The following is a 17,542-nucleotide window of genomic DNA, read 5'->3' as shown; positions in this document are numbered from 1 at the left end:
TTCCTAGCTTTTGTGACTAAAGTGACAGTAAGCATGGGTGTACATATAGCTCTGTAATATGCTGACTTAGAATCCTTTAGGTATATTATAACCCAGTGGGTATAGTTGAGTCATATTTCTGTTTTTAATTGTTTTTGAGAATCTTCCACATTGATTTCCATAGTAGCTTAAAGAAGATTAATTTTTATTTTATGTTTGTAAGTGTTTGCCTATATGTATGTGCATGCACAATGTCTGGCCTGGTGCCCAAGAAAGCTAGAAAAGGGTGTTGGATCCTGGGAAACTTGAATTACAGATGGCTGTGTCTTGCCATGTGGCTTCTGGGAACCTTACTCAGATCCTTAGCAAGAGCAGACAGCACTCTTAAATGCTGAGCCATCTCTCTAGCCCTGGAAATATTTTCTAAGTAGTTGATCATTCAATGATTTTTATTCCATGAGCATTGTGGGGAGGAGGGATGCAAAGCGAATGGCTACGCTAAGTTAATTTGACAGGACTTTATTTGTTTATTTATTTATTTATTTATTTTGGTTTTTCGAGACAGGGTTTCCCTGTATAGCCCTGGCTGTCCTGGAACTCACTCTGTAGACCAGGCTGGCCCCAAACTCAGAAATCAGCCTGCCTCTGCCTCCCGAGTGCTGGGATTAAAGGCATGTGCCACCACGCCCAGCTATGACAGGACTTTTATTATCTATGTAGTGTCTACCTTCATCAAACCATTCACAGAAATGAATTAAAAATGTATAAGAACTAAGCCAGGAGTGGTGATAAGTGTCTATAATCCTAGCACTTGGGAGGTAGGGACAAGAGGAGGAGGAGTTTAAGGTCATCTATCCTTGGCTACATAGTAAATTTGAAGCCAGCCTGGGCTACTTGAGAGTCTGTGTCAATAAAACAAAAACTAAAATAGTAAAAACTATAGAACTAAATGTGAGAGCTAAAAGTATAGAATTTTTAGAAGAATACATTTAAAGTCTTCATGACCTTGTGTTAAGCGAAGTTGTCTTTAATACAGTTATCAAAAGTCCAAAGCCAAAAAAAAAGAAAAGTAACAATGAAGTCAGGACAAAACCAAACCAAACCAAAACCAAAAACGTTTTATATTGCAAATGTTACCACCCAGAAAGTGAAAAGACAGCTCATGGCACAGGAGAAGATATTTATAAATCATTTGTAAAGGCTTCCTATCCAGTGGCCAGTCACAAAAGACCACATACTAAGTTAGAGGAGACACACACATCTGTAACCTCTCTTCAGCACTGAGAGGCAGAGACAGGCAGATCCCAAGGGCTCGCTAACACAGCCAGAGGCAATTAATGAGCTCCAGGTTGAGTGATACCCTGTCTCAAAAATTAAAATGGAAGGCTGTTGAGGAAGTCATCCGAACATCACTCCATGCCTCCACATGTTCTTGTATGGTACTTGTATGGACAAGTGCACCTTACACACACACACACACACACACTCACACACACACACAGAGGAAGAGAGAATATTAAATAATTATTTTTGTAGAAAATGTTCAGAATAGACACTAAGTCTATAGAAACAGAAAAGGTCTGTGGCTATCTGGAGCGACTATGGGTTTGAGTCAAATACAAGGTATGGCGGTTAAGAAGTGTGTGGAACCTTACTGGTCTAACAAAAATGTTCCAAAAGTGCTGGGAGCCGTAAGTGCATGCTCTGAATATACTAACAACCACTGAGCTGTTTTATAAATGATAAACTAAATTGTATCCAATAATGTTTCAGTAAAACTGTGGAGAAAAAAACTGGAACTTTTACATGAGACAAAGCACAGTGAACAATTTCAACCAAAGAAACCATTTGCAGTAAATATTAAAGACTGTCTTCCTCCGTCTGCAATTAAGCCCTAGAAGGCAACAAGAAACAAGAACTGCAGTTGGAAAACTAAGAGAAAATAAGAAAAGGAAGTAGAATTAATGTGTTCATGCATTGGGAGGTAATGCTACCTCCTCCATGAAAATAGGGATAGGAGCTGGCTATGGTGGCACAAGCCTTTAAGCCTAACAGTTAGGAGGTGGAGGTGGGCAGATCTCTGAGTGCAAGGCCAGTCTGGTCTACATAGCAAGTTCCAGGACAGCCAGGGCTACATAGAAAGATGATGTCATGAGAGGTGGTATTTGAGGTCAGTTTGAGCTACATAGAAAAAAAAACCCTGTCTAAAACCTGTAACAAGGTACATAGAAATACATGTCTCTGTGTGTACATATACATACACATATATACACTTACATATATACATGTAAAAACATTTGAGGATCTCATAGACACGGTGTGTTTTGATCATATCCAGCCCATTGCCCTACTCTAACTCCTTTTAGACTCTCAACATATACCCCTCCCAATTCCTGGTTCTCTTTTTAAAAATAATCCACTGAATCTAATTCGTGCTGCCTGTATGTTCGTGGGGTGGGGCTATCTACTGCAGTGCAGGAAACCACCAGCAGCCATACCCCTAAAGAAACACTTTTTGCATTTCCAACTGGGAAAAGTTTGATAATGCACTGCTGGCAATATAGGGATAATGTTGCTGGTATAAATTGAGCACTAATCTGTATAAGTGAATGCCATCCCTTTGGAGGTAAATTTAACCATGTAGATTAAAAATTTAGATGCGTGCATGCTTGATGATCCAGAACTTCATGCCTCAGTTACAACTAGTATATTTTATGTGTCCTGAGTGTTTTACCTGTATGTCTGTCTGTCTATACCACTTCCGTTGCCTGAGCTCACAGAAGTCACAGAATCTTTAGCCCCCATCCCTTAGATTTTTATCCTGCAGCTCACTTCCAGACATAAAATGACATAGAGAAATGCTTATTGTAATATTTTAACATCAAAAGAAAAAATATTCTAAAAGTCATCAGAAGAGAACTGGATAATTTATAACATACTATCCATAAGATGGAGCATTATATACTATCATGTACTGATAACGGAAAATCTTGACAGTATGTTATTTCTCAGCAGCTTTATGGAGATATACTTCATAATCCACATAATTTTATCCATTTAAATAATACAGTTTATAAGGGTGTAGAGGTAGCTTCGTGGTTAAAAGCACTTGTTGCTCTTGCAGGGGACCCAGGTTTGGTTCTCAGTACCCACATGGTAAATAAGAAGCTTTAGTAAATGTTGGCTGTGGAGGTGCACAGAACCTGGGAGTCAGAGGCAGGCAGATCTCTGTGAGTTTGAGGAGGCCAGCCTGGTCTGTATACTGAGTTCCAGGACAACCAGGGCTACATAATGAGACTATGTCTCAAAAAACAAACTAGATTTAAAAATGGTTAAAATTTATGTTAAGTATATTTTGCTAAAATTAAAAAATAGAAGATAATTAAAGTTATTTCCATTTTCCCTCCAAAATGGAAACTTCCTATTTTTTCAAAATTTATCCTCAAAATGTACTTAGAAGAAACTCAATAATTCAAAAAATACAAATTATGACATATCAAAACCCTCTTGGAAGTCCAATTCCAGAGGACCAGTCAGGTAGGTGGATCTCTGAGTTTGAAGCCAGCCTGGTGTACAGTGCAAGTTCCAGGAAGGCCAGGGCTCCACAGAGAAACCCTGTCTCAAAAAAAACAAAACAAAAACAAAAACAACCCAAACAAACAAAAGAAGGAAAGAAAGAAAGAAAAAAAAAAACAGGTTTCTACGAATAACAACAAAGCATGACAAAATAAAGAAGCAAAAATTATCATCTCAAAGTTGGACACGGCAACCCAACAGGAGGAGAAGAGTCCCAAGAATAGCCACGAGAGTCAGAGACCTACTTGTCCTCATAGTAGGAGTAGCAGAGGACCTGGTGTAGGCCCTGTGCTTGCTACTTCAGTCTCTGTGAGCTCACATGTGCCTTGCTGAGTTGATTCAGAGGATCCTGTTCTCCTAGGCCTATCTCCTCTGACAAACATGTAGGGAAAACACTCAGTACACACGAACCAAAATAGATCTCCTTTTTAAAAGTAGACAGTTCAGCGAGTTTTGGGTGGTTTGTTTGCACACTCACGCAGCTGTCACCACCATCCGGAGCGTTTTTTTTTTTTGTTTTTTTGGTTTTTTTTGTCTTCTCCAAAGGAAGCTACACTTTTTAGTCTCACTGGCTCCACCCCTGCTGGCTGATCCTAGGCAACCTGTAATGTGCTTTGTTTCTAGATTTGCCTGGCATTTTCTTGAATTGAATTGTGCCATATACTATGAATTGCTTTGCGTCTTCCTTCACTTCACGGAACATATCTGATATTTATCTGTGTTTAAATGTTTATCTCTCCTTGGTTTCCTTTTTGGCCTTAAAAGGGAATAATATTGTACTGTATGGTATATACTGTCTTACTTACATGCTCATGAGTTTATGGCTTTCATGACTGATGTTTCAACAAATATGCATGTGCAAGTTTTGCTTTCATTTCTCTTTGAGAAAGATCTAGGAGGAGAGGTGTGGGACCATATGTAACTAGTTTAAACCTTTTTGAGGAACTTGAGTTGGTTTCCCAAGCTGCTGCCTATTGTGGTCTAAGAGCATTTCAGAGTCTCTGGATCCTCCCAAAATATTGTTATTGGCTCTTTTTTTTTGAAAAAAAAATCTGTTTTCCAGTGCTGGCAATCAAGCCCTGGACCACTTGCATGCTAGGCAAGTATCCTTCCAGTGAGGTGTATCTTTTTTTTTGTTTTGTTTTGTTTTGTTTTTTGAGACAGGATTTCTCTGTGTAGCCCTGGCTGTCCTGGAAATCACTCACTCTGTAGACCAGGCTGGCCTCAAACTCACAAAGTTCCACCTGCGTCTGCCTCCCAAATGCTGGGACTAAAGGTGTATGCTGTCACACTTGGCTCAATAGTATTTTCTGAAGTATAGCCCAGTACATATTTTGTGGCTTTTGATTTAGGTTCTGAGATAATGTTGTCACTAAGCAGAACTAGTATAGAGTTGTTTATATGATAATAAGATTAAAGGATGAGAAGGACATATATTTGTGCTTGCTTGTATATTCATAGAGAGACTCTGGTGAGTTATATGACACACTGATAGGAAGAAAAATTAAATTGGGGCTAGAGAGAAAAAATTTAAATTGGGGGTTGCAGTTAAGAAAATGTACTGATTTTGCAGAGGAACTGGATTTCATTTATTTATTTATTTATTTATTTTGTTTTGTGTTTTGAGACAGGGTTTCTCTGTGTAGCCCTGGCTGTCCTGGAACTCACTCTGTAGACCAGGCTGGCCTCGAACTCAGAAATCCGCCTGCCTCTGCCTCCTGAGTGCTGGGATTAAAGGCGTGCGCCACCACGCCCGGCGGAACTGGGTTTCATTACCTCTATCGGTATCAGGCAGCTCACCTGTGACTCCAGCTCCAGAGGAGCTACAGCTCTGGCTTCCATAGGCAGCCCTCCAATGCACATGTGTATACATAAACACATGCGCACACACACGCATGCATACATGCATGCATGCATGCACACATGATGAAAAAAGTAAGTCTTGAAAAGTGAAGTCACATTTGCGGGAAATTTGATAGACTGAATATTTATTATGTTATTGAAGGTGCTGTTTTCTCTTCTACATGGGACTTACCTTATAAATCATTGTGCTTCTATGTGTGTGTTTGTATAGAGGTCATAAAGTAGTGAGGGTCTGATGAGCAGAAAAGGGAACGCCCTGGGGGAAGGAAAGGACTCAGTCAGAGAAGCAGGGGACACAGGGAAGAGCAGAGAAGGAGGAAAATTAAGTGAGAATGATATATGATATACAGGTTTGAAAATACCACAAAGAAGCCCCATTACTTTATATGCTGTCTTTAAAGCAAAGCCCCCCCACTTAAGAAATAAACCTTAATAACAGTTTTCTCTGTCTAGAAAGAACTGAAGACAGGACTGTAGAGCTGGCTCAGGGGCTCAGAGCAATTGATGCTCTTGCAGATGGTTCAGGTTTAGTTTCCAGCTCTCACATGGTAGTTCACAACCCTGGGCAACTCTAATTTCTGGGTACAGACATCCCCTTCTGACCTCTGCAGGCACCAAGCGTGCATGTGGTGCATATATGTACATACAAGCAAAACCCCCATACACACAAAAATTAAATCTAAATAATATCTTAAAAAGAAAGAACCAGGGACATATGAGAGACAGGAAAGATTACCTTTTGTTCCTTTTAATGTTATTTTATTTGTACTCAAATGAACGCATTGCATCATATATTATATAATACTAATGAGTGTTATAATGAAGTGGTTAAGACTAAACCTAGCTAGGCATGGTGGCTCATGCCTTTAATCTCAGCACTCAGGAGGCAGGCTGATTTCTGAGTTCAAGACAGTGAGTTCCAGGAAAGCAAGGGCTACACAGTGACACCCTGTCTCAGAAAACAAAACAAAACAAAACAAAACAACAAAAACGAGACTAAACCTAGAATTCAGCTAGCACACTGAGCAAATTTCTAAACATGGCCTCAAAAAGGCAAGACAGCTTTAATTTGATAAGATGCTATGTACATATGGTAGAAAAAGTCCAATAGTGCAAGAGGACACAAGAATGGGTATGTATCTTATAAACATCAGGTGGTAAGCAGGACATGGTGGCACACACCTTTAATCCCAGCACTCGGGAGGCAGAGGCAGGCGGATTTCTAAATTTGAGGCCAGCCCGGTCTACAGAGTGAGTTCCAGGTCAGCCAGGGCTACACAGAGAAACTCTGTCTCGAAAAAACAAAAAAAAAACAACAAACAAACAAACAAACATCAGGTGGTGTGTGTGTGTGTGTGTGTGTGAGCATGCATGCCAAAGTACAACCTAAAGGTATTATTTTATCAAACCATCTACTTTGTTTTTGAGACAGAATCTCTCACTAGCCTGGGTTTCGCCCAGTGCTAGACTCACACTGGCCAGTGAACCTCAGGGATCTGCCTGGTTTTACTTTCCAGAACTGAATTTCAGATGTGCCAGCACACTTTACATATTTCCATGGATTCTGGGAGTTGAACTCTGGTGCCTTGCCAACCAAAGCCATCTCTGCAGTCCTTTAGATGCATTTTGATTTAATATTGTCTGCTTACAGTATGTTTGTTGGGCCACAGCTCCACTGTAAGTTGAGCATCTCTACGCTAATGAGGAAGATGGATAAGCAAACCAGTTAGAGGGAAATAACGAGGAGTGGGGCTGAGAGACACACGGGCTGTGTGACTGCAGACAAAGGACTTCAATTTTAAGCGCCAGTGCACCTGTGCTTGCTTCTCTTTGTTTCTGTGAACTGACATTCTAGTCTATTTCTGCAGACTATGCTGTCCTCCAGATTCTGCAAAGCAGCTCCTAGGAGACCCTTTCGTCCTGAGAGAAGCTGTGCCTGTGGATTTGTTTCCCCACACCCAACACTGTGAACTGGTACTCCTCTTCACTCGGTAAGACCTGGACGCTGCAGGCTGATAAGGCTCAAGTTTCCGAGACACCCAGGTTGCCATAGGAGACAGTGGAAGCATCACCAGAAAGACCAATTTTGAATCCTGGCCAAAAGAATTTGGCTGGCCTCCTTCTCTGAGGCAGATTGGACTGTAGCTTGCCGTATTCCTTTGGGGTTATCCATATTCCCTTAGCTTTGACTGCTCCTAACTCCTTGAACCTGAATTTGTGTTGCTCTATCCTTTTGCTGTCTATACATCTTTCAATATACAGTCTTGTCCCTGCCATGGGATTCTGCTTTTGTTGTGAGGACAACTGCTTTTTTGAGCAGCCGGCAGTAATTTCATATTGACTGGGACCTGTATATTTTCTCTGAGATTTTACCATTTGCATTTTTTGTTTTTGTTGTTTTGTTTTGTTTTGAAACAGGGTCTCACATAGTGCACACTAGCCTTGCACTCACAATACAACTGAGGTTGACTTTGAACTTGTAAGCCTTCTGCCTGCACTTTGTGAGTGTTGGGATTACAGGCATGTGCCACCACTCATGGCTTTATGTAGTGATGGGGATCAAAGCCAGGGAAGGATGCCTGTGAGGGAAACCCGTTTACTAACTGAGCTACAGCCCTAGCCCCTTGCAAATATTTTTAGGAAGTAGAACCACATTGAGCTTTTTACAAAGCACAATAAGAGGCTAGGGAGATGGCTAACTGGGTAAAGTCCTTATGGCACACAGGAAGCTGAATTTGGATATCTAGCACATAATAACAAGACATAGTGGTACCTGCCTGTTCTTGTGCTGAGACATGTATGCAGTGGGATCCTGAGGGCTTTCCTGGACAGTCAATTTAGCTAATAGTAGTTTAATGAGAGACCCTATCTCAAAAAAGTTGAAAAATGATAAGACACCTGATAGCAACATCTGTCCTCCACAAGTATAATCACACATACATACTACACACATGCAATGCAGACAAAGTTATATCATGATTACAGGGTTGTTGGGCTTTCTAGAATTTGACACTTCTAAACTGTCCTTTCATGATGGGGTTATCTCTGGGGCTGGAGAGATGGCTCAGTGTTCACAAGCATATAATGCTCTTGCAGAGGCCCTAAGTTTGCTTCTTAGTATCCATGTCAAGCTGCTCATTACTGCCTCTAACTAACTCTAGTTCCAGGGGATCTGATACCCTCTGCTGCTCTCCATGGACATGGTACTTACATGCACAAACCCATATTCACACACATGCAAATACACATAGTTTAAAAATAACTTTTAAAAAGCTTAAAGAGAAAATGGGGTTATCTCTAGGAACAATAATGCCATTCATCTCTTACCTGTAGAAGGAGAATCAGTCATTAGAAATCCCCCAAAGGGTTAAGAAACTCGGAAAGGAAGGACCGCATACTTAGATTGTCCTGTGTATTCTGGAGGAAGGAAGCACCAGTGGTCCTATAGTAACCCTGTCTGTGTTATAATAAAGTGAATGTTGAAATTAACTGTATTCACTATCTCTAGTCCATGGTTTTTTCAATTCTGGAGTTGTCCCTTTTTTTTTTTTTTTTTTTTTTTTTTTTTTTTTTTTTTGGTTTTTTGAGACAGGGTTTTTCTGTGTAGCCCTGGCTGTCCTGGAACTCACTCTGTAGACCAGGCTGGCCTCGAACTCAGAAATCCACCTGCCTCCTGAGTGCTGGGATTAAAGGTGTGTTCCACCACCACCCGGCTGGAGTTGTCCTTGAGTACTTGTCTGACATTGTCTTTTGAATACTCTCATGGTCTGAAGACATGGAAGTTATGTGTGTTGCCAGAATTACAAAATAATAATCAGGTCAGCAGGAAGTTTAAATTTTTCTCAGTCCTAAATGCTCTTAAAGCAGACTGCTTCTCAAAAGAAGCAGTTAAAGCTCATATAAAATGTCCCAAGGCCTGACACTATTACTGAGGCTATGGAGCGCCCACAGAAAGGGACCTAGCATGACTGCCCTCTGGAAGACCCAGCAAGCAGCTGAAAGAGTCAGATGCACATATTTGCACCCAGCCAATGGACAGAAGCTGCTGACCTCTGTGGTTGAATTAGGGAAGGCAGAAAGAAGCTCAGGAGAAGGCTGATCCTGTAGGAGGACCAGCAGTCTCAATTAATCTGGACCCCCGAAATCTTTCAAACACTGGACCACCAAACAGACAGTATACACCAGCTGATACGAGGCCCCCAATACATATATAGTAGAGGACTGCGGGTCTGGGTTCATTCAGAGATGATGCACCTAACCCTCAAGAGACTGGAGGCCCCAGGGAGTTTAGCAGTCAGATGGGGTGGAGGGTGGGGGCATCCACATGGAGACAGGGTGGGGTGGGGAGGAGGTGGGGTATTTGGAGCAATCTGAGGGTGGATTGGGGAGGGGTCAGGGAATGGAATATAGAGTGTAAAAAATAAACTAACTAATAAAAAACCCAAAAAACAAAAACAATGTTGTATATGTAAATTTTTGAGGTTGGATCTGTCTTAGTGTTTTATTGCTGTGAAGAGACACCATGGCAAAGGCCACTGTTATTATTACTACTTAATTTGGGGCTCGCTTACAGTTTCAGAGGGAGAGTCCGACATCATGGGAGGGCATATGAAGGCACAAAAGAAGGCATGGCATCAGATCGGTAGCTGAGAGATTTACATCTAGTCAGCAGGCAGCAGGCAGCAACACCCTGGTTCTGTTCTGGGTTTTTAATCCTCAAAGTCCACTCCCAGTGACACACCTCCTCCAACAAGGCCACACCTCTTCATCCTTCCAAATAGCTCATCAACTGGGGTTAAGCATGAAAATATTTGAGCCTATGTGGACCATTCTCATTCAGACCACCACCTTGGGCTTCTGACCATCCTGCCTCTCTCTCCTGAGTTCAGTCTCAATTACAGGTGCATACAACCCCAGTTTTTGTGTCATGCTGGAGAATTGAACCCAGGACTTTGCCAGTGCTAAGCAAACACTCTACCAAGACAGGTACATTTTAATACAGTTTTTGTTGGTGTTTTGAGACAAGGTCTCACTCACATAGCCCAGACTGGCCTCAAATTCCTTAGTAGTTAAGGCAGGTGGCTTTTACCCCTTAAATATTGGTTATTGTGGATGTGTACCACAATTCCAAGCTAATGTTGTACATTGATTGCTTTTGACAATAGGTGCAGCAACAAGAAGAGACACAGAGGTTCAAGAACACAGCATTTTATACATTTACAGTGCTAGAATAGGAGGTACGCCACAGGTCTACATAGGGAAGACACCAGAATGATCAGAAGGCAGGAGGAGGATATAAGGGAAAGGTTTGGGTAATGTGCTCTATTGTGTTTTCCTTGGGAAAGGGAGGGAAGGGACAAAAGCTTATGATTAACTAGTTTGAGCAGTTTTGTCAGGCTTTGAGCTATGGGAGTGGTCCCTACTTGTCTGCTCCCTGGCCCTGGGATGCTAAAGGTAGAGGAGTACTGCCTTTCTGGGTATTCAGGGCCATTGCAGGAAGTATGATCTATAGTGGTTGTTTTATTCTTCAGAGACATCTCTGTTGTTTAGATCCGGAAACATTCCCTAAAGGCCCACATGGTAAAAGCTTGTTCTCAGTCGGTGGCACTACTGGAAAGTAATGGGACTTAGGTGGTAGGGTCTCATGCAAGGGATATTGGGATGTGACCCTTTCTTCTGTCTCTCTTTACTTCCTGGCTACTATGAGGTCATAAGCTTTTTTCTACCTTGTACTCCTTTGTCCTTATGCTCTGACTTGCAATGGGCTAAATGTTCATGGACCAGAAATGCAAACCAAAACAACCTTTCTTCAAGTTGCTTATCTTAGGTGTCATGTTTCAGTGATGGAAGGCTGACTCATAGATAGCTTAGGGCTCAGCCCTTGCTGTCTCTAAGAACTGACTAGCTCTGGGGCATTGGGTAGCTGGACAGCAGAGACTTTATTTAGCCAAAAGGTTATCAAGATGTCAAAACAACACAGAAATAGACACATTATGCAGGACAGTACATACTTATTTAAAAATCTTAGAAGGGAGCTGGGTTTTGAGGTTCATGGCTGTAATCCCAATATTTGAAAGGCTGGTGCAACAGACTGGCTATGAGTTCGAGGCCAGTCTGGAGTACATACAGATTCATTCAGTTTTGGCAAAAGGCCAAGGAGTCAGTATTTTTTTTCTTTAAATTGTTTTTCATAGCACATATTTATTATACACTATATTGCATTACATATAGATACTTTAGTGATTTTTTTTAGCTCTTTTGGCAAAAGATCTTGGAGATTTCTTTAAGGACTGTTTCACTGTCTGAGTTCAGAGTACATGATACCATTACATAGGGCGTCTTCATTCAAGTACATATGTTTTTATATGTTGACCATTTCTTCCCCCTGCAGAATCTCCCCAGCCTATTCATGTTAGTCTCCTTTTGATCACCTAGACAGTTTTTGATTCTAATTGCAGGTCATGTATGAATTAAAACTTGGGTATCTGTCTTTCTGAGGCTGGCTTAATCTGCTTGACATTATAAAACTCTTCTTTATAGCTAAAGGCATTAAGTTGTGTATCCTTTATCAGTGTCTCTGGTTTTAGAGGGCAGGTACTAGAGTTCTTAACATGTACCCTCCATACATCCTGTGATTCCAATGTGCAGCCAAAGTTGGGACCCAGTGCTTTAGAGGTGGGTCTTTACTTTTCAAGTGTGGTCTTTGGACCCGCAGCCTTGGCTTCCCTTGGGCCAGTTTAGAAGCACAGCATTTTAGGCATCATTGAGCTGAATTGAATGCACTGGGGTTGGCATCCAGAGATCTGTGCTTTACCACCCCTTGCTGGTGATGCTAATGGCACACTCAAGCTAGAGAACTGCTGACTCCGTGTGACCCTTCTCAGCCTTGGTTACACACAGATCACCTAAGGACTTCATTACCTTTGTTTGCTTACTTGCTTGCTTGTTTATGTCTGTGTGCATGCATGTGGAGGTCAGAGGACAACTTGTGGTAGTTGACTTTCTCCTCCCAGCAGGTAGGCACCAGGCACGGGATTCAGATTATCAGAGTTGGTGGCAAGTACCTTTACCCTCTTGAACCATCTTGCTAGCCCCTAAAGACCTCTTAAAACAGGCTCTTGAGCATGACATCTTCAGATATTTCATAATATACGTCATTCATTGGGAGCACCATTACTTTTAAAGCTCCCCAGACAACTCTTACATGCTTGTATGCCGTGGGGTGGGGTGGGGTGGGGTGGGGTGGGGGTCCTTGTCTCTGGTTTTTGTCTCCAAGGTGGTGTTGATGTGATGAATAAAACTGCACATCAGGTTGGATATACAAGTCTTCCTCAGTAGAACCACCCAAGAGCTGTGAAGCATTTAATTTTGCATATCTGCTATAATTGTTGTAGTGATGTTCTGATAAGGTTTTGGTTTTGTATTTTGGTTTTGATTTTTGTTTTTTGGGTTGGGGGGGGGTTCTTTTTGTCACCTTTGTCACAAAGAGTAGTGCAGGAAGAGGGAAACCACTATTGAATTGCATTCATCAAATTGACCTGTGGGCACATCTCTGGGGCATTTTCTTGATTGATGAGGATTGTGGGAAGCTTGGCCTGTGGTGTTGTCATCCCCGCAGGTGCTTCTGGGTTGTATAATAAAGCAAAGTGAACAAGCCACAGGAATAAGCCAGTGAGCCGCACTCCTCTGTGGGCTTTGTGTCGGGTCCTGCTTTGGCTTCCTCTGGCTGTAAGCTAACATAAACTTCCCTCCCCAAGTTACCACAGCAGTCAAAAACAAAGACAGTAGGTATGAAAGAAATAGTGTTTCATACCATTAGTGGATAGTGATTCTAAATGAGGCATGAAATTAACTCTCATCCACTCTTGGGGGAATGTGAGGTCACTTTAATCTGAAAGTAAAACAATTGTTTAAGGATTTATCCTTAGTCTGCTTCCAGTCTTTCAGAACTGGCTGCTGAGAAGTCTCATTTTAAAGTTGCTGAAGGCAGGCGAGCTAGCTCTGCAGATAAAGGCACTTGCTGCCAAGGCAGATAATCAATGACTTCAATTCTCAGAACCCACATGGTGGAATTAGAGAACCAACTCCACAGCAATGTGTTCTCTTGAGCTCCACACACATGTCCCCTGAATCCATACATGAACGTAATAAAAAACAGTCTATTTTAAACAATTCAGGTTGCTACCAAGTGCCAGTGCCAGCTTTGCCATGACTCCTTTTCGGTTGTTGTTTGTTGAGACAGGGACTTGGTATGTAGCCCTGGTTAATGTGGGATCAAAGCAGTCCTCCTGCCTTGACTTCTTTAGCACTGGAACTGCAGGTGTGAGCCACCACTGCCTGCTTTTGCTATTGCTCTTATGCCCGTTTTGGAGTTTTAGCTGCCACAGTGGTTCTTAGGCTTATGTGCCCATTCTAATCCCTTGTGGTGCTTTAATTGCATTAATTAAGTGTCTGAGTGTCCTCCCGCCACATCTTGCATGTAGAAGGTCAGAGGACAACTCATAGAAGTCAGTTTTCTCCTTCTACCATGTAATTCTGGGTGGCCAGGTTTGGCAGCAAGCACCGTTACCCACTGAGTCATCTTGATGGCCCTCCTGTGATGCCTTTGAAAATCCCCTCACTTGCTGTGAGTGCACTATACCAGAACGTAGAGGAACACATTTGTACCGCATTCTACAATGTCAGAATTTATTGAATAAGTTCACAAGGTTTAGCAGTTTCAATGGCAATTTGTCACAAAAATCTTCCTAGCTTGGAAGCCTGGGTGAGGTGAATGCAAGTTCTTTTATTCCAGCCCCATTCACTAACTCTCATAGCACACAGCACAACACAGTCAATCCACCGACACAGCTCTGTATATGTGTATGCCTTACAGAATGAATACAAGTTAGAGAGGCTGCAGCAGAGTTCAGGAGGTTTCAGGAATGGGCTCAGGAGAGTTTGTATTGACAAGACAGTGAACCAACCCATGCTGGGAGGGAGCTGTGCAAGTCAAGATTTTGAAGCACAGCTACAGTGTACAACTGTGAGGTTAAAAGGCAGAACTGGGTGGAGGAGGAAATGGTGGGTGGGTTAGGCACAGGCCCAGATGGGCAAACAGGTGGATGGGTCGAATAGGCTTCATCAATAGTTAGGGACCAAGCCAAGTGAAGGAGTCCTTGGTGTGTGACATGCACATAGTGTATCAGATGATAGGTTGGTGTAGGGTCATGTCATCACAGTGTTAGGTGTCCATCGATGTATGGGGTCTAGGTGATGTAGATACACCCTCTCTTGGTTGCTGCGTTTGGTAAGTTTCTGAGCCTCGTTTCCCTGATGTGATTTTAATATGCCCCTGCAGTTTTGTTTCGCTCCAATAAATGTACAAGATAGAACCGTTTCTATACTAAAGAAGTCATTTATCAGTCTGTACTGAACGGTTGTTACCTGTCATTTCTGGATCTACTCAAGGGCTACAGTCATCCCTTCCCCTCAAAATGGAGTTGAAATCCACCTTCAAAACTGAGTCTCCTCGGACAATGCACAGTGTGAAAAGCTACTGTTTCTTACAATATGGGGTCACTTAGAGTAAGCCATAATGGCCAGGTCTCACATAGGTCATGGACTTGAAGCAGATGTTCCGATTTCATTAGTGTAGGGTATGGTCCAAATATCTGAATTTTTAAATTTTTTGGTTGTGAGCCTAACCTTTAAGAGCTGAGCCATCTTTCTAACTGTGTGAATGGGCCATCTGAATTTTTAAAAAATATTCATTTATTATATGTAAGTACACTGTAGCTGTCTTCAGACACTCCAGAAGAGAGCATCAGATTTCATTACAGATGGTTGTGAGCCACCATGTGGTTGCTGGGATTTGAACTCAGGACCTTTGGAAGAGCAGTCGGTGATCTTAACCGTTGAGCCATCTCACCAGTCCCGCCATCTGAATTTTTAACAGATGCCCAGAGTGATTCTGATGGGCAGCCACAATTGGCTTAAGGCAACAGTTACCAATCTTGGCTGTGCCTTAAACCTCTCTAGTGATTTGTTTTTTCAAACTTCCAAGGTTTAGGACAGATTCTGACTAATTAAATTGTCATAGTCTGGACAGTGTGGATGGTGGCACATGGCTGTAATCCCAGCACTTGGGAGGCAGAGGCAGGTGGATCTCTGAGTTGGAGGCCAGACTGGTCTACACAGTGAGTTCCAAGAAGGCCAGGACTACACAGAGATACCTTGTCTTGAAAAAAAATGAAAAAATATTGTGTTGTAGTCTCTAGGAGTACCACATAGACATTGAAGGTTACAGTGCGTGCCCAGCACTGAGAACCACAGGGTCTGAGTATTTGATATGCTTGGTTGTCTTCATGCAGGAAAAGAGAGTGATTATCATTTGCTAAGATTTAAGTCTTTTAACCCTTCACCCTTAAGATCAAATTACAATTTATAACTCCTAGGAACATTAGTCATTTTTTCTTAGGAATATAATTCAGAATGGCTTGTCTACAAAGTGCAGGCACGAACCATTGGCACCTCTCTTACAACCTGACAATTAGTCCAAATTCAAGGCAACACTTGAAGTGAAATATAACTATTATTTTTTGAGACATATACATTTTTCCGCAGCAGATTCTATTCCATTACCATATAAATTTCCACATTGTTTTTCTCATTAATTTTCCTCAGAGGAACCCAACTGGATGACATTATCCACACCTGGCCACAAGCCACACAATGGAAGAACACGTATTATAAACATCTCCAAGCCCATCTGTAGGGAGAGCGAGAGGTGACTCAGCAGTTAAGAACACTTGTTACTTTTGCAGAGGACATGGGTTCTGTTCCAAGTGTTCACATGATGACTTAACAATGGTCTGCACTTCGAGTTTCAGGGTATCTGACCCTCTCTTCTGACCTCTGTGGACACTAGATATGCATGTGATACACATACATACATGCAAGCAAAGACATTTATACACATAGAATACATACATCTTATTTTAAAAGCCCATCTGTAACTATTAGCCTCAAAATATTTAGAGGGCAGATGTCTTTACTCTGAAGACCTGAAGGAAATTTAATGTTTCATGATGTTGGTTTAAACCATGTGTTTTGGGATTTTTTGATATAGGATATTACTATGTAGCCCTAGCTGACCTGGAACCAGCTATGGTGAACTGGCTGGCCTTGACCTTACAGTGGTCCTCCTGCTTTTAGATTCCAGGTGCTGGGGTTGCAGGTGAACACCACTGTGTCTGGTGGTAGTCACCAATTGTATTTCCTAATTTTCTTTGGTTGTAACCAAGCCAGAGAATGTTTGAGAGCAAGATGGGGCTGCGTTATGCTTAGCTGCTTAGTAGTTAGTTGCTGCCCATTGACCTGTAAGAATTGAATACTGTATCCCTAATATTCAGCAATGTCTGAACTGTGGCAGGAACTTAGAGAGGCAATTTGACATGCTAAAAGGAACAGCTTTGGAATCAGGCTGACCTAGTCTTGAATTCTATTTATCATTTACAAGCTCTTGTGACTTTGGACAACTTACTTAAATTCTTCAACTCTGTTTCCCCTCCCTCTCCCTGTAGAATAAGGATAATGGGGGTATGCTGAGTCTCTACATCCATCATGAGCTTAAAAGATGCATTTAATCCACCTGACCTACTAACACTAGCCTAGCAGCCGTGGCACACAATAGAGGAGCAGCTGTTCACTTTTGTGATGCCGTGACTGCCTGAGAGATATCCCCCATCACTAGGGTTCATGGGCTACTGAATTCAAAATCCGTATCGTTTGCCTCACCGTAAAGCTGAGAAATCATCAACTTGAACCATTTGAAAGCTGGTACTGAATTTTGGGCAAACAAAACCACACATAGCAGAGTCCCTTCCCTGATGCTGTGGGTGTTCATTTTTCAGCATTTGTGTTATATGTAAATATTACAGTTTCTAGTGAAAATTTAAAATGCAGTTTGAGGAGAAATGAAGCAGAGAAAAGAGACAGGGAAGGCCACCCTTCTCACATTGTCACCTTTATAATGTTGCTTGCTAAATATAACCTACTTGTCAAATCCTTTCATACAGTTGTAAGAAGTGCTAATGGAGGACTCCTCCTCCTCCTCCTCCTCCTCCTCCTCCTCCTCCTCCTC

The 17,542-nt window shown here is 41.9% G+C and overlaps 1 protein-coding gene across 3 annotated transcripts in view; it reads left to right on the top strand.

Moving 5' to 3' along the window:
• Positions 1 to 8,912, top strand: part of Trmt2b (tRNA methyltransferase 2 homolog B) — a 52,238-nt gene extending 43,326 nt beyond the window's left edge. For all 3 annotated transcript variants that reach the window (XM_021153164.1, XM_021153162.1, XM_021153163.2), the window contains one exon: positions 7,287 to 8,912. In XM_021153164.1, coding sequence (XP_021008823.1) covers positions 7,287 to 7,413 — 127 coding nt within the window. In that variant the 3' untranslated portion in view covers positions 7,414 to 8,912. The remainder of the gene's footprint in view (positions 1 to 7,286) is intronic.
• The last annotated feature ends 8,630 nt before the right edge of the window (positions 8,913 to 17,542 follow it).

The sequence above is a fragment of the Mus caroli genome, chromosome X (assembly GCF_900094665.2).
Source record: "Mus caroli chromosome X, CAROLI_EIJ_v1.1, whole genome shotgun sequence".
Classification (NCBI taxonomy): Eukaryota; Metazoa; Chordata; class Mammalia; order Rodentia; family Muridae; genus Mus; species Mus caroli.
This window is presented reverse-complemented; position numbering and strand designations above follow the sequence as displayed.